At 38.6% G+C, this 24,014-nt stretch overlaps 3 protein-coding genes across 4 annotated transcripts; 1 reads left to right on the top strand and 2 right to left on the bottom strand.

Moving 5' to 3' along the window:
• Positions 1 to 6,151: 6,151 nt before the first annotated feature.
• Positions 6,152 to 10,924, top strand: LOC122882629 (photoreceptor cilium actin regulator). The gene is made up of 5 exons (XM_044210217.1): positions 6,152 to 6,183; positions 7,843 to 8,021; positions 8,583 to 8,772; positions 9,213 to 9,315; positions 9,875 to 10,924. Exons 2-5 carry the CDS (start codon positions 7,846 to 7,848, stop codon positions 9,991 to 9,993), a joined length of 588 nt encoding a protein of 195 aa, XP_044066152.1. The 5' UTR covers positions 6,152 to 6,183; positions 7,843 to 7,845; the 3' UTR covers positions 9,994 to 10,924.
• Positions 10,925 to 10,975: 51 nt separating this feature from the next.
• LOC122882625 (complement C1q subcomponent subunit B-like) lies at positions 10,976 to 15,256 on the bottom strand. Its single transcript, XM_044210205.1, has 5 exons — positions 15,103 to 15,256; positions 14,278 to 14,437; positions 13,437 to 13,668; positions 12,802 to 12,919; positions 10,976 to 11,664 (listed from the first exon to the last, which is right to left on the bottom strand). The coding sequence occupies exons 1-5, from the start codon at positions 15,103 to 15,105 to the stop codon at positions 11,455 to 11,457; spliced, it is 723 nt and encodes a 240-aa protein (XP_044066140.1). The 5' UTR covers positions 15,106 to 15,256; the 3' UTR covers positions 10,976 to 11,454.
• Positions 15,257 to 17,236: 1,980 nt separating this feature from the next.
• LOC122882617 (complement C1q subcomponent subunit C-like) lies at positions 17,237 to 23,714 on the bottom strand. 2 transcript variants are annotated; one of them, XM_044210196.1, is made up of 7 exons: positions 23,576 to 23,714; positions 22,368 to 22,482; positions 22,207 to 22,269; positions 20,876 to 21,029; positions 19,666 to 19,806; positions 18,725 to 18,851; positions 17,237 to 18,502 (listed from the first exon to the last, which is right to left on the bottom strand). In XM_044210196.1, exons 2-7 carry the CDS (start codon positions 22,471 to 22,473, stop codon positions 18,368 to 18,370), a joined length of 726 nt encoding a protein of 241 aa, XP_044066131.1. In that variant the 5' UTR covers positions 22,474 to 22,482; positions 23,576 to 23,714; the 3' UTR covers positions 17,237 to 18,367. The 2 variants fall into 2 exon arrangements, with proteins under 2 accessions (XP_044066131.1, XP_044066120.1); XM_044210185.1 differs by having other exon boundaries at positions 23,545 to 23,698.
• Positions 23,715 to 24,014: the final 300 nt, after the last annotated feature.

Here is a 24,014-nt window from a genome sequence, read left to right as displayed (position 1 = left end):
TTTCTGTCTATCTATTGAGAGTTTACTCCAGTCCACTCCCCCAAAAATGAAACCGAACTCTTCTAATTTTCTGCATGGGCAAATCGAGCATACATCTGCTTGAATATCTCATAATCTGAGCATTAGTCGATAGACAGATTAACTAAAAGGCCACCAACATTTAAAGTACACTTTGCTTTCTGTAGAGTCCTTCACTGGTAATATCTTCAGTGGGAGTGCATTTCCATTGCGGAAGTATGGAAACAGCCTCTCAACTTCTCAGTGAAAGTGTGTGTGAAGGTGTGTATGTGTGTGTCAGTATCAGGATCAGAGAATGACAGCTTTCTTCTGTTCCAGTCCAGATGGACTCTGATCCTCTGGAGCTTCTTCACTGAGAGAACAGTGGCCAGATCTGATGAGGAGCGTGCCATGTATTCACCTTCATAGAACAGTACAGAGGACAGAGGAATAGAAAACAACCCGCTTCTGGGTTTCCAGGAAGCTTCTGTCTCTGTCCACGTCGCACACTGGTCAGATCTTCAGACAGGATGAGTTCTGGATGAGCAGAGTTTGGATCCAGAATCACAGGAGTGTAGGAGACCATCTCCTTCATCTTGCTCCAGATGTTGAAGGTCAGGTTGCCCAGGTGTTTGGCCTCGTCTATCAGAGCTCCTGAGACCAGCTCTGGATCATCCAGCAGGAGGCGCCGCTGGACTCTTTCCACTGCAGCCTTGTAGTTCTGCAGGAATGAGACGTCTTCAGCTCTCAGCTGCTCCTCTTTGGATTTTTAAAAATATTATGGCAGACAGGATAGGAAATCCTGCCAAGGAGATCCTTCTCCTTTCTGAAGCCATTTTCTCTCTGAGTGAAGATGAAAACACGGGAACATGTAACATAAGAGTACTTTCTCTTTTAGATCAGCTTTTTCTAAGATTCCATCCACTTTTCCAGTACTCAGATAGTCCCAATATTCTCTCTTGTAGTTGTTCTCCCTCTGTGGAAGTGATAGTTTTGTTGAAAAGTTGATGATAAATCTTATTGTCTCTCAGAATATGTGTCTTTTCCGTGCAACAAATATAACCTGTATTTCTTCAATGTTTAATCTCAGGAAAGTTGTGGAACTTTGTCACACCCTTTCTTTTCATTACTCATTACTAAAATATATACGGTCGCAGGTGAGAGTCACAGGTGTGAGTTGTTAGACGAGATAAACAACATACTTAATGATGTGGCTTTTATTAGCCATAGCCTTACCAGTAGTAGAGCTATCAAGATTCAGAGTCTACAATTACACTCTGTGAGGCTGTACTACTCAGGCTTTGAGCTGAATACTAAGGTCAACATGCTAACATGCTCACAACATACTGATGTTGAGCAGGTAATGTTCACCATCATAGTTTAGCATGTTAACATTATAACATTTGCTAATTAGCACGTAACACAAAGTAAAGCTTTGTAGGATTTTATGTTTCTTCTCAACATACACCACCTCCCTTGGTCTGAGTATCATATGGTTTTTCCTCCCATTGCTGTGTTGATGATACCCAGCTCTATCTGAGCATGTTGTATCAGTCATTTTGGCCATGTTGCTTTGCAGTATATTACATCAGAGAGATCAGGTTTGATCTGACTGAGTATGCCGCTGAACTGTTTGTACAGGTACTGGGCATCTCTTGCCTTGACTACTGTAACGCCCTTCTGGCTTCAGCTTGCACAGAAAAACCATTGTAAACTGTTGAAAACATGGCAGCGTGTCTAGTCTTCGATCAGCCAAAAGCAGCTCACGTTGCTGCTTGTATTAAGTTCAAGTGTTAAAATGCTGATGTGCTTGTAGCTGCCAAAGCATATTGAAGTATAACCTAAGAGTGACTGTTGAGTGTAGTGGGGGGTGGGGGGGGTCTTTGTGGCATGTCATTTCCCCTCTCTCTCCTCATTTCCTGTCATTTCTCTTCCGTCCACCTTTAAATAAGGCAAAACAGCCTGTAAATATACTTAAAAGCATCAAAAGGGGTCATCTTCATGATTATCTACAGGAAATGTAATCAATTTAGCAACCACTGGCAATGTGGCTAGTAGTCATCCAGATATTCTGCTCAGGACTTAAGAGTCGGACGGACTTACTGACTCTCTGTAACATAACTGGTTATTTGTTAAGGTCTAAGCTTTTAGTAAATATGCAGGAGTTTAATGCCAGGGTTTGGAGACTGGTTGCACAGGACTAACAGCTCTTCATTCTCCAGTTTAGGATCACACGTCATGTGTCAAATGTGTTACTGTAAGTGATAAAAGTTAAATTAAAACCACGTCAACACTAACCCAAGCACAAAATTTAAATTTTAGCATATTTACTGTCAGTACTCTTACTAATACTATAGTGGTAAGTTGCAGTAGTAGTTACTACACTTTTTTTTTATTTATAGGTAGCATTATTAAAAACCTACCAAGTCAATTCATGTCACAACAAGCAGTATTCTGTAAATGTGTGTGATTACTCTTCTTATTGATAGTTTGTAAGTTTTTGTTAGTTTATTAAATATTCAAAAGGCTGATTCTGTATTTATTTCTCAGACATTATAAACAGTAAAAAGTGGAATTCAAACTTCAAACTGATCAACCATAAATATGCCAATAACAATATGTACACTTTGTGAGTTACAAAATGCATTATCAGCTCTCAATCATTCTTGGTGATTTAATAATAGATCATATACATGATATTATTTACATGTAAACATTTTAAACAATTACAATTTCAAAACAATCAGTATAGAAACCCCCAACAAAAGCTGATAACAATAGCATATATACTTCCCAAGATCTCTACTAGACCCCAATCACTGCCATTGTAATTGTGACTGAGCCATTCTATACAATATAAACACCATTTATATTTTCAAATGTACATTTTCAAATTTTGATAAAATCATATAAGAACATCATCAAGATAGACTTCATAAGTGGAGTCATAAATGACTTCTTTTTTTTTTTTTTTTAAACTTTTTGTCCACATAGTTGATTTGCCTTTCATTGTCAATTCTTTCTCTTCTCCAGTCTGGCGTTTGGTCCAGATTCTCACAAAAATGAAACAGAACTCTCTTCTAATTCTTCTTATTCAAATCCAGGATAAATCAGCTTGAATATTTTGTAATCTGAGCATTATGTGATAGACAGATTATCTAAAAGACCACCAACTCTTGCTGATCACTTTGCTTTCTGTAGAGTCCTTCACTGGTAATATCTTCAGTGGGAGTGCATTTGCATTGCTGAAGTATGGAAACAGCTTCTCGTTGAAAGTGTGTGTGAAGGTGTGTATGTGTGTGTCAGTATCAGGATCAGAGAATGACAGCTTTCTTCTGTTCCAGTCCAGATGGACTCTGAAAATTAAGGGCATTGTGGATTTGTATTTCTCCAGACTACAGTAACAATAATTCTGAGAATGTAATTCTTGATGGCATATTGTTAATTCAGAGTTTAATTAAAGGTGGTTTCAGTAAAATTTGTCTTTTATTAACATCTCAAGGCAGCATTAAGGAATTACCACATCAGCAAATGCTTTGTTTGTCGTGTTAGGCTACTAAATAGCCTACATATTAGGATGGACATGCATGCGCACAAGCATGGTGGTGTCGTGGTACATAGTCCATTCAATGGTTTCACGTTATTCTACTGATTGAGGTAATGCATCAACACACACAGCAATGTGCCAACAAAGTGAAGAATAAATTCTACTAGTAAGTACACATGGAATACAGGTTTCAAAATATTATAAAACCTTGCTTTGCAAATGTTTTATGAGGAAGGAAATGCACTCACTGTAGCCTCATGGATGATGCGTTTTGGTGAGAGCTGAGATTGTTTACAAGAAGACTCCACAGTGTAGTTTTATTGCCAAGCCAAACATCCAGCCAACCCAGCTTGATACCCGGCCAGCTAGGTGTGTACCATCACTTGCCCTGTTGAGGTAAATAAAAGGTCCCCTACTGTGCATTGTGATTATTAATGCTGTAAATTTAAGATACTTTTCCATTTATCTGTTTAACTACAGGGCTAGCACTAGAATAATTTGTGAACGCTCCCATATCATAACAGGAGGTTTTTCCTTTTTTCCCATTATACAGCAAATTAACACCACATATCAAATCATATCATATCATGCAGCCCAGTGGGAAAAAAATGTACACATGAGCCGAGTAATTCTGAGTCAGATATATCAGGAATTTCTGACTCCTATGATATCTCCCAGTTGCCAAAAAGAATAAACAAGCGTCAACAGACGCTATCTGGCTACAAAGCAACCATTAGGTACCTACATGCCCATTTACCCAGTGATGGCATTACTAAAGCAACTGATTCAAGAGAATCTTTTAATGTGATAATATTGCATAATTACCACAGGGCCCGCTGTTTGGCAAAGGTTAAAGGCTTTAGGCATTGAAAAATAATTTTGATTTAGGTTAGCGTAACATGTTTCCAGTGGTGGAAGATGGTGGTGTGTCTCATGTTTCCTATGTTACAGAGTGTTATCTGATCCACATCTCATTTCCACAGTGAGAAGCTGATCCTGCACAGCTCTGCACCAGGTACACCAAAGGTAAATTAAGATATTTAACAATTATCTAATCTAATCATTTCATAATGGAATTTCAGCACTGAAGCACCTCCACCATCTAAATAATGGCATACAGCTTGTTACATGCTAAGTCAAGAAAACTGGGGTTTCAAAGCATCCAATGCTTCTTTGTTATTTTGGTCATGAAAGACATTAGTTTGCATTTATTGTGCTGTTTGTCCTGGTGTTGTTATCTTCAGCAGATTCTTTACAAAATATTCAACGCTTATGGACTTTTTTCACATTCATGGAGTTACAGTCGAAATCTAAATAACTGTACATACCGTCCCAGAGGTGAACTCTTTTCATTCCTGTGTGTTGCAGACCAGTTTAATCTCCCATTCAGATCAGGTTGTGTGTAAGTTTAAATCTAAAAAGAATGATTTGACAAATGTAGGTACTGTATTGTAAATGGTTATGTAAATTAAGGGCATTGTGGATTTGTATTTCTCCAGACTACAGTAACAATAATTCTGAGAATGTAATTCTTGATGGCATATTGTTAATTCAGAGTTTAATTAAAGGTGGTTTCAGTAAAATTTGTCTTTTATTAACATCTCAAGGCAGCATTAAGGAATTACCACATCAGCAAATGCTTTGTTTGTCGTGTTAGGCTACTAAATAGCCTACATATTAGGATGGACATGCATGCGCACAAGCATGGTGGTGTCGTGGTACATAGTCCATTCAATGGTTTCACGTTATTCTACTGATTGAGGTCATGCATCAACACACACAGCAATGTGCCAACAAAGTGAAGAATAAATTCTACTAGTAAGTAAACATGGAATACAGGTTTCAAAATATTATAAAACCTTGCTTTGCAAATGTTTTAAGAGGAAGGAAATGCACTCACTGTAGCCTCATGGATGATGCGTTTTGGTGAGAGCTGAGATTGTTTACAAGAAGACTCCACAGTGTAATTTTATTCCCAAGCCAAACATCCAGCCAACCCAGCTTGATACCCGGCCAGCTAGGTGTGTACCATCACTTGCCCTGTTGAGGTAAATAAAAGGTTCCCTACTGTGCATTGTGATTATTAATGCTGTAAATTTAAGATACTTTTCCATTTATCTGTTTAACTACAGGGCTAGCACTAGAATAATTTGTGAACGCTCCCATATCATAACACCACATATCAAATCATATCATATCGTGCAGCCCAGTGGAAAAAAAATGTACACATGAGCCGAGTAATTCTGAGTCAGATATATCAGGAATTTCTGACTCCTATGATATCTCCCAGTTGCCAAAAAGAATAAACAAATGTCAACAGATGTTAACTGGCTACAAAGCAACCATTAGGTACCTACATGCCCATTTACCCAGTGATGGCATTACTAAAGCAACTGATTCAAGAGAATCTTTTAATGTGATAATATTGTATAATTACCACAGGGCCCGCTGTTTGGCAAAGGTTAAAGGCTTTAGGCATTGAAAAAGAATTTTGATTTAGGTTAGCGTAACATGTTTCCAGTGGTGGAAGATGGTGGTGTGTCTCATGTTTCCCTATGTTACAGAGTGTTATCTGATCCACATCTCATTTCCACAGTGAGAAGCTGATCCTGCACAGCTCTGCACCAGGTACACCAAAGGTAAATTAAGATATTTAACAATTATCTAATCTAATCATTTCATAATGGAATTTCAGCACTGAAGCACCTCCACCATCTAAATAATGGCATACAGCTTGTTACATGCTAAGTCAAGGAAAACTGGGGTTTCAAAGCATCCAATGCTTCTTTGTTCTTTTGGTCATGAAAGACATTAGTTTGCATTTATTGTGCTGTTTGTCCTGGTGTTGTTATCTTCAGCAGATTCTTTACAAAATATTCAACGCTTATGGACTTTTTTCACATTCATGGAGTTACAGTCGAAATCTAAAGGAATTCAATCCAGAACGACAGCTAAAATTTTACTATTCAAACCCATTTGCAGTATCAGTCAAAACTGAATCAAGACTCATACAAGTTATTTTGAATGCTTTTGAGATGTTTCAAACTAGAAACAAAATGATCAGATGTGATAAAGACGAAAACCCATCCAGTATATGACAGGAATCTCTACATGAACATTTGAAAGTTTTATCTGACCAAAATTTGCGATTATTCGTAAATACAACAAGTAATCCAACCTAAACAACAAAAAATGTAATTTGTTGTTACCTTATAAGTCGACCCAGGAGTGTTTCTGATCAGACACCCCTACCGGCAGGAGAATATCTTTGATGGATTTATTCTTTTATTCATTCATTTTCTGCCATCTGTATGGTTAAGGTTTGGCTAATATAAGGCAACTAAAACTATTTGGTTAAGATTGGAGAAAGATTGAGGTAATTGTTTAAAGAAACAACACTGACTGTTGGTAGGAGGTGGTGTGCAAATAGGATTCTCCTTTGTCAAAGTCAGACGCTGATATGACTCTCATTGCCTGTAGGTGGAGCACATTAGGTCCAGAGTGCTGTTGTAACTCTTCTTGCCACTAGAAGGAGCAGTGAGGCGCTGCTGATTCCAGAAGTATTGTTCCTACTCTGAAATTGCATTTAATTTTTTAATGATATCCTCAGTGTTAGTAAACATAAAACACAGGAGTCTCTTAGATAATTATCAGCCCTTTAGTTTTGTGTCATGGCTGGCAGTTTCAATTATTTCAACTTTATTTCAAGAGAAAAAATGTTTTTTCCATAAGCATGGCAAGGAGGATGGTTCTAAATACTACAGTACCCATAAACCTCAGCCACCATTGCAATGTAGAAGAAGCCAAAAGGTGCAAATTAGAGCTGTAGTATATTCAAAATGCTTTATCGTTGCAGTTGGGAACAAAACACGGTGTGATTTCATTTAAGATGCAGCTTGTGACATCAGTTTCCTCAACAACGTATGTCCCTAACCGCTAGCGGTTAGGGACATACATAACAAAAATTTAAGCTCTGTGAATGGATGTTTCTTACCCAAGTGCACCTTGGGAATTGACTTCTCTCCTTCAGTTTTTATGTCAGTTTTTTGTTAATCTTTTGTACTGATGATTCAACTGGGAGAGTTTCATGTCAATTCAAGGCTTGAAGAGCTCCAACTGTCAGTCAGTTAACATTGTCAATGAAAAAAAGAATGGGACAAATTTGTGATACTGGCTGAACCTGGTTTCAGGTGCTTTGCATTAATGATACTATTTAAATTTAGTCTCATAAAGATATAAATCAATGTAAAACTGTGTCAAAATGGTAAATTGAGTTGCTAAATGAAGCCTTCTGACAGGAGATGCGTTGCCTGCTGACGACCCAGAGCCAGGACTGCTACCGAGAGCAGATCCAGAAGGAGACGTTGACCCGTTTGGCCTGGAAGAACCGCTACGCTAAGCTTTACCCGTCCTGCTACAATCCCCAAAACAACAGCACAGAGCCAGCACAGCGGCCCCATCTGCCTGCTGACCCTCGGTGAGCTGCTTTATTGACATTAAATCTGCTGTCGGAGGGTTTTCGTTTTTCGTTCTCGTGTAATACAGCAGATCTCTTTTATCAGCCTGAATCCAAAAGTGTGTCATGTTAGCTGTGTCTAATTTTTTTGTCCAAATAAATTGTGTTTTCAGTAGGTCTAGTTAAAGTAGTATGGTCTAGTGAAAGTTCAAAACAATTTTAGAGTCAACTCCTTAAATGCAACGAACATTGGCCGCATCACGTAGAGTCACATCATTTGACATTCGTCACCTTATACCCCCAGCAGACACCAGATGTGCCATACAGTCAAGAAAAAAGCACTCTAAAGAACTAATGTGATAAAATTTATGATTTTCTGGAGAGTTGATGGTGTCAGTGCTGGAAAACAGAACAGTTCATGTGCGTCAGCCCATAATAAGGAGTGTCAAGGCACCGTTGAATTCATTGTATACTGTTTAATTCATTCTATACTGTTTAATGTTATTTGTGAAGACTTTTGTAAAATTATATAAATGCATCATGCAAACTAATGATTATACACATTTATGCTCCTCCCATCAGGGCTGTCCTGCCTCCTGTTACCAGGAAACCTGAGAAGCAGAGCGACCTTCCTCCTCCTCCTCCTCCTCCTCCTCCTCCTCCTCCTCCTGTGCTCTCTTTGGAAGGGGAGGGGCGGTTCAATGTGGCCCCCCAAATGAGGCCAGTTTCTCCCCAGACCAGACATGCTCTCTATCAGGACTCCTCTCACCATGTACGAATCACTGTGACACTTAACCGTTGTTTGGTTTAAAACGTCCCAGTCACTGTTGTTTTTCATGAGAATAAGATACTTCCAGTAGTTTCAAGTATAATGTACAGTTGTTTGTTTCTTTCTCAGACTGTCTAGGTTTTTATTTACTTGCAGCTTGAAATTAAAACTTGTCTTAATTTGAAATCTTTCACCTCCCAGTAATATTATGTATAAAACAAAAGTCTCTTCAATAGTTACAGTTTATAAAAAATGACAAACCAAAGCATATTTGTGCTAAGATTTTACTTGTTTCCAAAAAGCTAATGCTAATAATGATAATTAGCTGACAATAACAGCGTTACACACAGCCAGCTGTTTCATAATTTGGTTAATCAGTATTTCTGGCAAATGTTTAAACATAATATATTTAAAAGTCATTTTAAACTAAATGTCCTCTGCAGGGGAAAGGGCGGAGTCTGTACCTGCACAGACGTGGCCGCATTAGACCTGAGGAGAAGTTTGACTTTCCTCTGCTTTCGTCCTGGGATTATGGGTGGAAGCTGGGTAAGTTACTGTAGAAGCACTGTCTGCTTCACTTCTATCGGTTAAGCTTTGCGTTGAGCGCCTAGGCTCCGCAAGTCGTCGTGTTGCGTGGTCGTGCAACTCCTAATTTTTGAGGCTAGGCGCTCACTGCACACACAGGGCTTCTCATTTCAAAATGGACGAGTTTATAGGTAGACTGGCTGAACAGGTACGCCTGTACGAACATCTGTATGACCCTGCAATTCATCCAACTCTTCTTGAGGCATTTCACTCAGGACCACAAATGTGAACCTTGGTGGCGCTAGAGGAAAAGTCAGGGGATCCACAAAATCGTTTTGTCTTTTGTTTTTAGGACAATCTTCTTTTCTGATAATCTTCAGACTGCTTTCTGCAACTAATTCTGGATAAAACTGTCCATATTTCATTTATATCCGTGTTTAGCTTTAATTTAAACTGTTCTAGATTGAACTTGTGTAGATTAACAATATGTTTATAGCAAGCTGCCACCATCATCATCATATTCTCTTTGTTCTAGATCAGTTTTTCTCTCCAGATTAATGGCGTCTGTCTGGATCCACAGGTGACTTCACTCTGGATTACAGAACTCCGTCCTGTGCCAAGTCGTCGGTGGTGAAGAACACCTTCTACGCCAGGAATGGTGTGTTCAGCAGCCCATCAGCTACCGACACGCTGGGCTGAAGTTCAGCCTTCAGACACTCTAATGAGAGTGTAGAACAGCGATTAAGCTTTCATGTGATAAACACCATTCCTGTTTGTTTTAAGACACACTCTGATTTTGTTTTAATGGCCAATAGTGCTAACAAATCCCCAAATGTCCCCTCAGGTCATGTCATTTGGGGATTTGGGGGTTTTATTAACCGTTCTGGGTCAGAATTGCTCTAACAAAACTAGTGTAACTCTTGATAAATTACACGGTATTTTTTTTTGTTTAACCAAGCTTTCTAATTTTTATGAGGTTAATTATTTTGTGTTTGAGTGATTTGATTCTTCCTCCCGCACAAAAACGCTAGTGTCAGATGTTAGACAACAACTGAAAGAGCAGTGATTGGTCAGATATGACAAATTTGAAGCAGCAACAAATATTTATGACAGGGTTGTCCTTTCAGGTTCCTTGTGGGAATGATGATGATGGAAGGAAAAAAATGCAAATGCAACAGATAAATCCATCCAGCAATCCTCTGCTTCCTGTAACACCGTCTGTTTACCATCCGCACAGTTGTAAGGTTATACTGATACTGTGTGATGGATAATTAATGAACTCCTGGCCTGGTATCAGTCAGAAAGATGTACACCTAATACCTCAGTGTTTTTAAATAGTCAGCCACTGGAGGAAATATTACACACCACAACATTAAATATTTTATTTGCAATCAGTTATAGTAATTCTGCTATGCTTCCTCCAAGCAGTGTAGTTTTATTACTGTTGTACAGATGTATTAGCATATAACATATAAACTTATTTAATGTTTAAATAAGCCGATACAAACCTTTTCTCTTTCTTTTGGTCCCAGGTGTGTTTACACATTATAGGGCTCCACCCCCGAGTGTTTCAAAGTTAATGCTGTTGAGCCATGATTTGTCAACAAATCTCATAAAGAGACAAAAACCAACAACTACAGTGTGTGTGTTCATGGTAATGAAGGAACATGTCACCCAGTGCAATAGTGCGGCTCATTGATATGTTTTTAATAGTTTTTGGACAAAAATGAAGCTCTATGGCACAGAAGAATAAGATATATCAAACTTTGGATACACAGAAAATACTTGTTAGCAGAATTCATGAATTGCTGGAAACTTCTTTCAGGGATTCTTGGGACTGGAGGAGGACACGACTTATTTCCTACATTAACGATTCACTAAAACAATTGAAAGATAGTGAATTGTGCACTGTGAGGGATTTATTGTCCTGAAATAACAAAAAAAAAACACTGGCTATTGTACACACTCTTTATAGTTAATTGGCTAAAACATGAAAACACACTGGTATGACAGCAGTGCCACTATTGAGCCAATCTTTATTAATTCTGCTGATCTTTGCACTATTACAGAAAACACACATATTTCATTTAAGTGCTGTAAATGTTCTCAAAAAGTCTGTGATGTTGTTAACAATAATTTTATGGATCAGAGGCTGGGGCTCTAGGTGGTGGGGAAGATCAGGAAGCCGGTGAAGGTGTGGCTGGTGCTGCTCTGGCTCGTCACGATGTTGTTGTACTTGGTTGCCTGCAGTGAGACTGTGTCTCCGGCCTCCAGCTCCAGGACCGCCGAGCCGGAGGTGACCAGGAAACCTTCAGATGAGTCACACAGTGTCATGTGACTGTCGCTGCCCTTCACCAGCTTCAGACACACCTAGATGATCATACAAATACAGTCAGGAGCCCAAATATCCAGTGTTGTACCTCTACTCAAAATGAGACATTGTTATCCACTGAAGGTAAAGGTCGAGACGTAGTTTGCATCTACTAAAGTAACCTACAGGACGTGTGGGTTGCATATAACCAACCCTATTCTAAACAAAAACATTGACATTTGATGATTTTGCAAAACCCCAGGTTATGTCAAATGCCACAATGGCATCTGTGGTATGGTTAAGGCTAGGGAAAGATTGTAGTTATGGTTGATGAAAAGACAATAAAGTAATAAAATATATTTGGGGCATTTCAAGCCTTTTTTATAAATGATAGAGAGATGACAGGAAATAAGGGAGACAGAGATGCAACAAAAACTGGACTCAAACTGGGGACATTTTAGTTCATGGTCAGCATCTCAACCCCTAAGCCAGGGTCCTCTGAACATGTCCTAAGTTTAATTAAGTTTATTTAAATGCAGAGGTGGAAGAAATACTCTGATCCTTTACTCAAGTAAAAGTACCAATGCCACAACGAGACATACTCAAGTAAAAGTTCTGCATTCAAAAGTGTACTGAAGTAAAATAAAGAAGTATTATTTTACTTTACTTACTTGTATGTATTAAAGTAAAAATATCTAAATTAAAAGTGCTCATTATGCATAATGGTCCCTTTCTAAATGTTACATTATCACTGTGTTATTGGATGTTTATGCTTTAAGGTGTACGCAGTATTTTAACATTGTAGGTAGTTGAGGTGAAGTTCATGTTTAATGCATCATATTTTTTATAAGATAACATAAACAACCACACAGGGAAACTAACTACTAAGGAGTAGGTAACTACTAACTACAGCTGTCAGATAAATGCAGTGCAGCGAAAGCACAATATAGTGTAGAAGTAGAGTAGAAGTATAAAGTAGCATAAAGTGGAAATACTCAAATAAAGCAGAAGTAGCTCAAAACTGTACTTAAGTGGAGCACTGGAGTAAATGTACTTAGTGATTTTCAACCACTGGTTGAGTGACTAAATCCAACTCTTGAAGACAAAATAAAGCAGATGAGACTGAAAAGAGGAAATTGGAACGACACCAACAGATACACAGATCAGTTTTGTGAGAACGAACTCTTCAGACTCACTCTGCTCTTTGCTGAAACGTGATAACTGAAGAAATAGACGCCTTTGATGACACATGTGAACGATCCGTTTGTCAGCAATTCTCCTTGAAACTGTTGATCCAGGTCCGGCAGAATCTGTCTGTGGGAAGTTGACACAAATGTTTCAGTTTTTATTGATTATTTTATGGTTGTTGTCTTCTAGCTCTATCATCAAAACTTTCATGAACAATTTTTTGTGTCTCCATCTCATGTTTTTTTTTGGTCCAGATTGAAATATCTCAACAACTATTACATAGATTGCCATGAAATTTGATACAGATATGATGATGCCCAGAGGATTAATGGTAATGACTCTGATGATCTCCTGACTTTTCTTCTAGTGCCATGTGGTTGACATTTGTAGCTGTGAGTTAAATGTCTCAACAATCTTTCATCTAGCGTTATCATCAGGTCAAAATTTCAATTCGTCCAATACTTTGGTTTATGACCAAATACCTGCCAAACTAATGACATTCCTATCGGCTGTACTTTCTGTTTAGTGCTCATTACCAAATGTTAGAATGCTAACAGGCTAAACTAAGATGGTGCTTAACATCAGCATGTTAGCATGTTACCACTCCTGTTCTCTCTGTGACTTTAACCTTCAAAGCACTGACCTGTTGAAGAAGATGTCAGTGTCGACCTCTGGTGCATTAGACATCACCCGTTTGTAGGAGAAGTAGGATTTCTGCTGGTTGGAAGGGTTGAAGGGTCGTCCTTTCTCCCCTGGCCGGCCTGGATTACCGCGAGGCCCCGGAAGACCCTCGTCCCCCTTCAACCCAGGCCGTCCTGGGGGCCCCCGCAGACCCGGCAGCCCCTTCTGGCCCCTGACAGGCTGACCTCCCTCACCTGCTCACACAGAGAATCACTCATCACATGGCACAAGGTTGTTAGTGTGAACTGACACCAAGATGAAAGATAGGAGTTATATTTTATCTGTAAATTGAATATCTATACTTGTAGTCTACTTAAAAAAATATATAATAAGACTAGACAGCACTCCACCAATGTTATTATCATAAGACATTTTAATTTTGCATCTAACTCTCTCACTGCAACTAAAGAAAACACAAAGAAAAGCCCCAAAATGAAGCATTTTCACCAATTTTCACCAACACGTGCAGCAAAACAAAACATGCTGCAAATATAGAAAACACAAATAAATACAAAAAAGGTGAACATGTTTTCTTAATTTGCCTGAGTTATCTCTATTTGCATGTGTTTTCTTAATCTGCAGTGTGTTGAGCTGTGCAACGTTCACTGAACTTGAGGAAACAAGTTCAATAAACTTAACATATTAAGTTTAATCAACGTCTGCATAAAGTCACACTGACACGTTAGTGTTAGTCAGATTTGGTTTACATTTACACTTTCTCAAATCGGAAACAACATGAAGAAAAACATGTGAACAGAATGTGTAAAAGGTATCTGATGTCTTCATGTCCAGTGTGAGCTCACCAGGGTCTCCCTTCTCTCCCTTGGGACCGACTATGCCGTTGGGCCCATGGGTGCCCGGAATCCCAGGAATCCCAGGGGTTCCACAGGACTGTGTGGTGACCTGGCCGACGTGAACCAGGAGCAGAAACACTGCAGTACTGCAGCTCAGCCACTGGGGGGCCTGGAGCAACACACACATTTGGAGACACAAACTTGTTTTTGTCACTTAGGAGGACAATGCATTGACTTTTATTAATATCCTGGAGACTTACCTTAAACTTTAATCATAACCAGTACATGTTTAAACGCAATCATAACCTTAATAAACACCAAGTCTTAACATAAATAATATCATGTTTTGCTTCACGGGGACCAGTTCCCCACAAGCTTTTAAAAAATATATTATAATTAGAAATTTGATCAGTAAAATCCACACAAAGCAAGTTGACATTCCTGAAGTGTTGACATTTTGGAGGTTCAAGGTTCTTATACAACTGTACCCTACTGAATATTGTATAGTATATAAGTATAAGTATATACTGAATTTTGAATGTTTTAACCTGTTATTCACAAATCATATGTACGATACAATATACAATGTTAAAATTAACATGTCATAACTATAAGTTTAAGATAAATTAATGACTAAAGGCCTAAATTTGTGCATTTAAATTTAAGTTTACATTTTAAGCATTTTAAGGACATACAAACAACTCCGGCAAGAAATGCAATGAAACTCTCCTCTTCTGTATTAACAATGCTGAATAAGTGACTTTCCCTCACTGTCTATATACCTATATTTTTTCTTTGCCTGTTCTTTGGTTTTGAAAGGCACAAAAGTCTCACCATTTGCAGGTAATGCTGTCACTCGTCTTGTGGTGGAGTGATAAGCTGATGGAGAGCGGAGGTGAAGAGCTGTCCTGCTTCAGAGTGAAAGCAGCAGCTCAGTCAGGAGAAAACAGGAAGTGAAACTGATTGAAGCAGGGAGCTAGAAAAAAACTTTGTTTTCTGCTGTCAGAGGTGGAATGAAACAAAGTACATATTCTCACGTACTGTAGTTAAGTACAAATTTGAGGTACTTGTACTTGAGTATTTTCATTTCATGTTACTTATACTTCTTCTTCTTTGAGGCAAATGTAGTACTTTTCACTACAATACGTTAATCTGACAACTGGAGTTAGTAATTACTTTGTAGATTAAGATTTTACATATAAAATACATGAAGAGCATATAAAATATGCACAGTTGTAGATTTCACCACAGAAACTATTTAAATGTAATAATAAGCTAATTATATAATTTGTAATAGTATAACACTCACAGGGGCAAGTTTTCTGCATTGTTAGTACTCTTTTACCTTCGATACTAATTGATACTTCGTACTATAAGTACATTTTTCTTACTTACATACTTTTACTCAAGTGACATTTTGAAGCCAGGGCTTTGGTATAGGATGGCCCTGCACCTCAAACTATCCTGCATTGATTTTGTTTTTGTTATTTTAAGGTTTCAAAATAGGTTTATTTTTATTGTATAACTGACTATAACTGTTACTTTGCACCACTGACCCCAGGTAGATTTCCTGCATGTTTTAAATCCTCTTGCATTTTGTTTATCACCCCTCCTGTTTGTTCTGTTCTTGTTCACGTCTTTTATCTTTGCTGTATATTTATTACATTTTGGCAATTTCTCATACCAGTTCCATCTCTGTGGGTTTGATGCCTTTTACTGTGAATCTGTTATTATTTTGTTGCATTTATCTGACAAAGCAAATCCCCCGTCAGAAGAAGTGAAACAGTTGAACGAGAAGTCAGGACAAACTCCACCTGATGAAGAATTGATGATGAAGCATTATTGAATGTATCTGATTAAAAACATCCTTCTTCGTTTTCTCTGAACTTCCTCTTTGTTGTTGCCTCAAATACAAACTGGTTTCCTGGCAGTGTGTTACTGGGGCTCCCAACCCCACTCTGGATGTCAGTATCTGTTCCACAAAATATTTAATTTCCTCATCAGTATCTATCAGCAAAGAGCTGATGTATATCTTTAATAAGTACATCCTGTGAAATATGCCAGTTTGTCATTTTTTGTCTTTCTCAGATCCTCTTTCCATTTCTTGGATTTTGTCCATGTTTTGTTTTCTATTTCTGCATGTTTGGATCTATAGTGTAGAGGTTTTTATTTGTTTTGTCCACCTTGTTTTTGGGACATGTCATCCTATTACTTGCAAATGTCTACAGATGATTATTTGTGTGTTGGTCTGAATCATGTTGTCATGCCTAATAAATTCATCCAATCAACTATTTTTAATGTCACTTTAAGGTTAAAGTTATGATCCTTAAGATTTTCATGAAATCAAACCCCATTTTTGAAACTATCTAAGGTCAGTATCTTTTTTCCGCAATAGCCATTTGATGTATTTACATTTTGTAATTACCTTTCTATATAGTAGGTTTCATTGTTAGTGGCGGAGTCCGCCATTGCCTTCTCTGGAAACAAGGCATGCATGTAATCCAGTGTAATTTTAATGGCCTCACTGTTTACTGTTTGCTTTCTTTACACCATCGGAGCTGCATTAAGTTACTGAGAATGCAAACAAGATCCTACAGCAGCTGCTTCACATTAAAGTGTTTAACTGGTGAAGGCAACAACTGATACCAATCAGCTAATGGAAGTGTGACCTAAGTGCTCTGCCTGAACTAACACTGTACATTATACCTGAAATAAACAACAACAATAATATACACAAACCTAACTAAAAAAGGATATTAAAGTTTGTTTCATTATTCTTATTCTTTATAAAACCATTAGCCTCATCTGTCTTTAAACAATGCATGGAGATGCACACATTATTACAATTTAAATTCAATTAAGATACTCTTCAAAGTAACTGTTATGATCACTCTGAGAAGGAATTAAAAATATGGCACGCACAAATGATAGAAAAGGAGAAATAACACACAAATACAAAGCCTTGTTGTCAAGCAGTTTATTTGGGTGTTTTGGGTTTTCCAGTTCAAATGATCTGTTTACTGACAGACAGAAAATAAAATCAACAGATTGAATTGGGTCGTGTCATGATGGTTGAATAATTTTCCTGTCCTCAAGACAGAAATGTTCTTTATTCAGATATAAGAACTGGACTATTACATACAGTACCATCACATGTATGGATGCAGGATGATAAAAACTGGAATAATGGGTTCTTGAGAATAAAACACATCTTGATATAGCTTGAGTTGAAGAGGAGTCCAAAGCATACAAGACTGTGTCATCTGCTTAAAAATGGATATTAGTGAGTAATTTGGTCTTTTTTGCATAATTGATGACCAGGTGTCACAGAATCTGATGAGTCACACATTTCGGCACAGCAAAATCACAGCCATCAAAATGTGTGACCCTTTCTAAGTACTGTGGTTCCATCATGTTTGGTAACAGCTGTCAAAATAAAGTATGTGATAAAATATGATAAAAATGTTTGCAGAGGCAATACAGAATCGGATGGGTCAGAGAATACGGTGTAACACCTGACCTCGTTATTATGAGATTGTCCTAATTACGAGATAAGGTCTCCGATAGTTTTTCTTTGGTAAATGCAATGCACTTCAGTAGGCTCCTCCTTCCCTGTATACATACAGATCAAAACCAATCTGGCCTGCGTTTTCACGATATTCTACAGAAAGCTTTTAAATACGCTTCCCGTTCCACCAACAATGTACAGAAGGACTTGAAATCGTCAGAGCTGACGACTGTTGGTGAATTTAAGTCAAGTTTCATAGATATATCAAATGATCTGGAAAATAGCACTCTTAGTCAATGTGTTTGCTTTTAAATTGTATTGTTTTTACCTTATTTTTTGTTGTACAAATGTTTTTCTGCTTCCCTGTTGGCCAGGACTCTCTTGAAAAGAGATTTTAATCACAAAGAGACTTAATAGTTAAATAAAGGCAAAATGAAAAGTAACTAATATGTACTTTTTAAAAAGGTTAAAGGGTCAGAGGGAAGGAAGGGAAGAAATTATTTTGCCTGAAGTTTCAGCCTTGGAGTGTTGCTGTAAAACTGTTTAGAAAAAGTGAGGAAAAAGACTGTTTTGTGTTTCTCGGCCTGTGGGTCAGTGAGCGTGCAGCAGGAAGCCGGAGAAGATGCTGTAACCGGCCGGCTTTCCTCTCATCCCTCTGTAGTCTTTAGTCTCCAGCCAGACCTCCTGATCCCTCGACAGGTAGACAGCAAGGCTGCCGGCAGTCACCTGGAATCAGTACCGGTCAAAATTTAATTGCTTTATACACTAATAACATAATAACACTGTTCTGTACTATCAAATCTAGACTTTCGTGGACATGCTGATCCATGTTTGTTTTTTTGTGCTAACTCAACAGATTTAATATTCATTTACTTTCATAAACATCTGTGTATTATTTGGTGGCACAATAATATAAAATAAATCTGTAGTATTGTTCTATTCTCGCACCTGTCTCCTGCTGCGACGATGATCGCAGAACGATGTCAGCAGTGTTTGATCCAGCTTCATCAGCACACACAGTCGGTCCTCTAAAGAGGCGTGGAACACAAAGTAGTACGTTCCTGGGACCCGGCACCTACAACACAAACTTAATTAATTAATTAAAAGTGGATTTTTTTTTCCTCCCATCTGGTTGGGCATCTTGATCACACTGGAAATAGAAACAGAAATACCTTTATTTTGATTGGCTTGCTTTCAAAATTGCACACCAATCAGGGAATTGTGTCGTTTTTAGCTGTGCTAGCTAGCGGTAAGGCTGTATGGATGGCTGAGAGTGGTGGTCATTCTGTTGGTTGGTCAACCACTTTGGTCCTGACTGAGATATCTCAACAATCAGATGGATTACAATAAGATTTGGTACATACATCACATTCATGTCCCCCTCAGGATGAAGTGTCACAACTTGGGAGATGTTATTTGCCTGAGGAAAACCTGTAGTTGGTTGAAATGTTGCTAATAGAATTAAAGGGAGCCATGATTCCAGTGTACTCCTTGTATTGCAATTTTAAATGATTTTTATATCCAGCACCTATTCCACTGAGGTTTTGAGATGTGCACACAACTACTCAACTTGATTTTTCCTCTAGTGCCATCATCAGGTCAAAATGTCAATTTGTTCAATACTTGTTTATGGTTTATGACCAAATACCTGCTAAAACTAATGACAGCCTCGTCAGCCTCAGCTGTACTTTGTGTTTAGTACTAATTAATGTTAGCATGCTAACACAGTAAACTAACATGGTTAACATGGTAAACATTATACCCGATTAACATTAACATGTTAACATTGTCATTGTGAGCATGTTAAAGTTTAAAAGTTTGTTTGATAATCATACAAATTTGTAATAAAAATATGTTAATTGGTTTCTGTAAGCAGGTGGTTTTGTCACCTGAAGTGTCCTGTCGCTGTGTTGTAGTCATCGTTGATGTTGGTGATGACGTTGGTGAACCGAATGACGCTGGCTTTGTCCGGGTAATCATTGGTTCCTCTGGCCACACTGAAGGCCGCCTGCTGCTGGACTCCTGCAGTCCTGCAGCCATAGAAACAACACAAAGTGATGCTCAGAGCTGGATTAACCCACTAGTGGGCCCCGGGGTAAAAAGTGAACTGTGGACCCTATTGAACCCCAACTTAATCTATTAAATACTAAGTTATTTAAGAATATGGCCCATGTAAACATAATATCAAATGGAATATTAAAGGGACTGTTTACCCCCAAATCAAAATCAAAAATAGATATTGTCTCAATGTCTCTTTCCAGAAATCATGACCTGGTTACTCAAGATAATCCTCTTCCATTGTGAAGAGTTTCATGTAAGAACTATTTTCTTTCTACTGAACTAAACCAGCCAACCGTATCACCGCGCAGAAAGAAGGGTGCATCTCATGGACGGAGGCTTGTGCTTGTGACAGCGCAGGATGTAAACATTATTATTATTATTATTATTATTATAAATATTCTAACTAATAGTTTGATACTGCTAGCTTCTTTCTGCGCGGAGATACAGTTGGCGGGTTTAGATCGGTAGAAAGAAAATAGTTCCTACACGAAACTCTCACAACAAGGTCTGTGGATCATCTTGAGTAACCGGGTCATGATTTCTGGAAAAAGACATTGCTGTTGAATTTTTCAAATGTATTTCTTTGGCGCTTTGAGCACCACAAGCCAAACGCCATCTAGTTCCATTATATTAAAAAAAATGCAGACATCTCTACGGCCGACATCTCCAAAACTCGGCGACTCACACCAAAACAATCTAGATGGATAAATAACAGCACAGGTAAGAGGGAAGATATGTAGTTTTGATTTTGGGGTGAAGGTATTAAAACTAGATTTTGCAAGCCAGGCCTTTACAACCAGCTTAAAATGCAGGAGTTGCCTTTTCTATTTCATATTATTTATATTATTCATTTAATAAAATTACCATATTACCACACAGTGAATCTGGGGCAGCCAGCCCCTTTGAGGTTGTGGGGCCCTGGAGCAGTTACAATGGATTTTATGGACGTTTTAACAATAATAAAAAAGAAAATTCAACAAAAACCACACTTCTCTGCTGTCCTCATTAGAAGACTCAAGGGTTTGTCTGATTACATACCCTGGTTCTCCTGGTTCTCCCAGAGGTCCGTCAATCCCTGGGCCCCCTGGTTTTCCTGGTTCCCCGCTCTGACCTCGTTTACCAGCGAATCCTGTCAGCCCCGGCTCCCCCTTCTCTCCCTTCTGTGGGACGAGGCCGCCGTGCCACTCTGCTCCTACAGACAGCAACAATAGACCGGTCATTATACATAATAACCTGCCTCACTGACCCGCTGTGTCCGACAGTTTAAGTTGGGGTGTGCGACTCTAATCTAATACACGCCTTTTTGTCAAATTCAGCGAATATGTCCTCACCGTCCGCTAGCTGTCTGTTCAGTGTGTGTGCTGAATAAAACTCTGGTGTTTGTACACAGGCCCAGCTCTGTAAATGGAAAATAAACAAAGTGGCTCGGACCGGGCCACACAACACTATTCCAGCCATGATCTGTGTGTCAGGTACTTTTAAATGACTTCCTTACGGACATTCAGCTAACTTTCTAGTTTGCCAAGATATGCTGCTGTTGTGATGTTAGCTACAGCAGTAGGAGAGTTGTGAGTATCGCTGTCTGGAGCTGCTGTGCTGGCTCTGGGAAACTGTCTCGTCCTCTCTGGCTGTTAGCTTCGCAGCAGCAACTGTAGGGACAGTTTGCTAACCCACAACCAAGCTAACGTTAGTTACATTATTTGCTGTGTTGTTGTTCGCTCTGTATTATGGTATTTGTCATGGTACTGGATTTCTCCAGAATCTCATACCCCACCTTTAAAGGAAATTAGCTCAACATTTTGGGAAATATGCTTATTTGCTTTCTTTAGCTCTTTTCTTTTAGATGAGAAGATCAATGTTAATCTCATGTCTATGTGCGGAGCTGGACCATAAACATGGTTAGCTTAGCTTAGCATAAAGACTGGAAGCAGGGGGAAACAGCTAGTCTGGCTCTGTCCAAAGCCCAGTAATTAATATGCTTTAAATTGTTTGTTTAATCCACACACAGTGGGAGTTTGCTGAAGGAAATAGGTATAGAAAGAAAATACTTAACACCTTCAGATCCATTTTAGAATGTATAATCAGAGGTTCAAGTCTTGTGACTTGAAATTAGTTGAATTAATGTCATGATAATGCTCTAATCCTGTCAAATTAACTTTATTAATTTTAATAGTAAATGTTTTTATGCTAATAATTTGACAATTAGCTTTACTAGCATACTTTGTATGCATTGTACTTCCATTAACTCTGAAAACTTAAATCTCCTTTCCTGTATTCTATCTAGTATCTGTACAAACTTAAGATGGATCAGTATTGCCGCTCCTAACCTAACCAGCTCTGTGCATGACTGTTCAGTATGTGTTGGATACCTGGCTGTCCTTTCTGTCCTTTCTCTCCGTCACGACCGTCTCTGCCGGGCAGTCCAGGAATACCTGAGGATGGAAAGAAAGATAAACAAACAAAACAAAACAAAAAAGATACGCACATGCACATACAGTATATACACATATACAAACATGCATGCACATACCTGGCATCCCGGGCATCCCTATTGCTGGGCAGGACTCCATGGCGACCAGCAGGGGTATGGCCAATGAGAGCAGGGCACAGATCACGATAAAACAATGATGGAGCATATTGACCACCTGACAGGGAGAACAGGAGACAAGGAAAGATGAGAGGAGACAAGGAAACGAAGAAAGGAAGGAAGAAATAAGTAGAAACGAGAGGATAGAGGGGGAAGGGAATGGTGAGATGAGAAGATAAGGTAAGAGCAGAGGAGACGAGGAAAAAGGAGATGAGATGAGGAAAGATAAGAAGAGAGGTGAAAGCCGAAAACAGGGCTGTTTTTCTGAGGTCATGAAAAGGACAGCGACACTACAAACATACGATGATCTTATAGAAGATGATGCATTGCATTGCTGTAGATTAAACTACCCAACAGTATATAAAGTAGTTGAGCTCCACCTTAAACATCTACAGTAGTAAAATGCAACATACATATTAATGCAGCAGTAAGATTAATCCAGAAACATCATATATAATAGTAAAACACTGACAGGGACCAGTTTTCTGCACAGTGAGTACTTTTACTTTTGATACTTTAAATACAATTTGCTGATAATACTTATGCACTTTTATGCAAGTAAGGTTTTGAATGAGGGCTTGTAGCAGAGTATGTTTACATTGTAGTATTGCTACTTTGACTTAAGTAAAGAATCTGAATATTTCTTCCGCCACTGATGATAGAACAAGAGGAAAGAGAGGAGATGAAGCAAGAGGAAAGGAGAAAGAAGGAAAGTGGAGAGAGGAGAGAGAGCAGGAAGAGGAGGATGGAGGAAGTGGAGAAGAAGAGGAGGAGAGAGGAGGTAGAGGAGAGAAGCAAGACAGAAGCTGACAGTTTGCTGGTTCAGTCCCCAGTAATAACAGTGCTCAAATCTACCACAGTGCCTCTGAGCAACTGAATCATCTGCTGACAGAAAATAGCTCATTCAAGTGTTCTTCAGTATAACAAATGAAATGTGAGATCAGATTATAATGATCAAGTATCAAAGTCCTCTTTTAATATAAATAAAAAATACAAAATCACAATAATAATGAAAGGAGAAACAGAAAGCAGATTCTCTTTTACAAATACATTTCAATTTAGTAAAATGTAATCAACACATATGTGGAAAATAAATGGAAAAAAAGTGTATAAAACTCACCGGAGAGAACAGACAAACAAATGAAACCCACCACTATGAGTTCAAAGCAAACTGAAGTGAAGCTCCGAGTCCTGCAGCAGCCAGAGGAGGAAGCCGACACAAAGCCAAAGATTCAGCAGCTTTTACGTCAGAAATTATTTTCTGAGGCGACTGTATGCAGTTCTGCAATTTTGGGAGGTTACTGAGAGTTGGAAGCACAGAGAGAGAGAGAGAGAGAGAGAAAGAAATGACAAATCCTGAAACATGTGTGTTTATCAACCTTTATTTAGATTTAAAAATGTTTAATGGCACCAGCAAGCTGTCAAACTGAGACACAAAACCAGCAGAGGTGAAGTAACTTAGTGAGTTTCTCACATGGTCAAAAGTATGTGGACGCCTGGACATTCCAGCCACAAGTGATGGTTGAATATGTGATTCCAAAACCATGGGCATTAATTTGCTGCCATAACAGCCTCCACACCTCTGGTTTC

This window comes from Siniperca chuatsi, linkage group LG2 (assembly GCF_020085105.1).
Source record: "Siniperca chuatsi isolate FFG_IHB_CAS linkage group LG2, ASM2008510v1, whole genome shotgun sequence".
Taxonomy (NCBI): domain Eukaryota; kingdom Metazoa; phylum Chordata; class Actinopteri; order Centrarchiformes; family Sinipercidae; genus Siniperca; species Siniperca chuatsi.
This window is presented reverse-complemented; position numbering and strand designations above follow the sequence as displayed.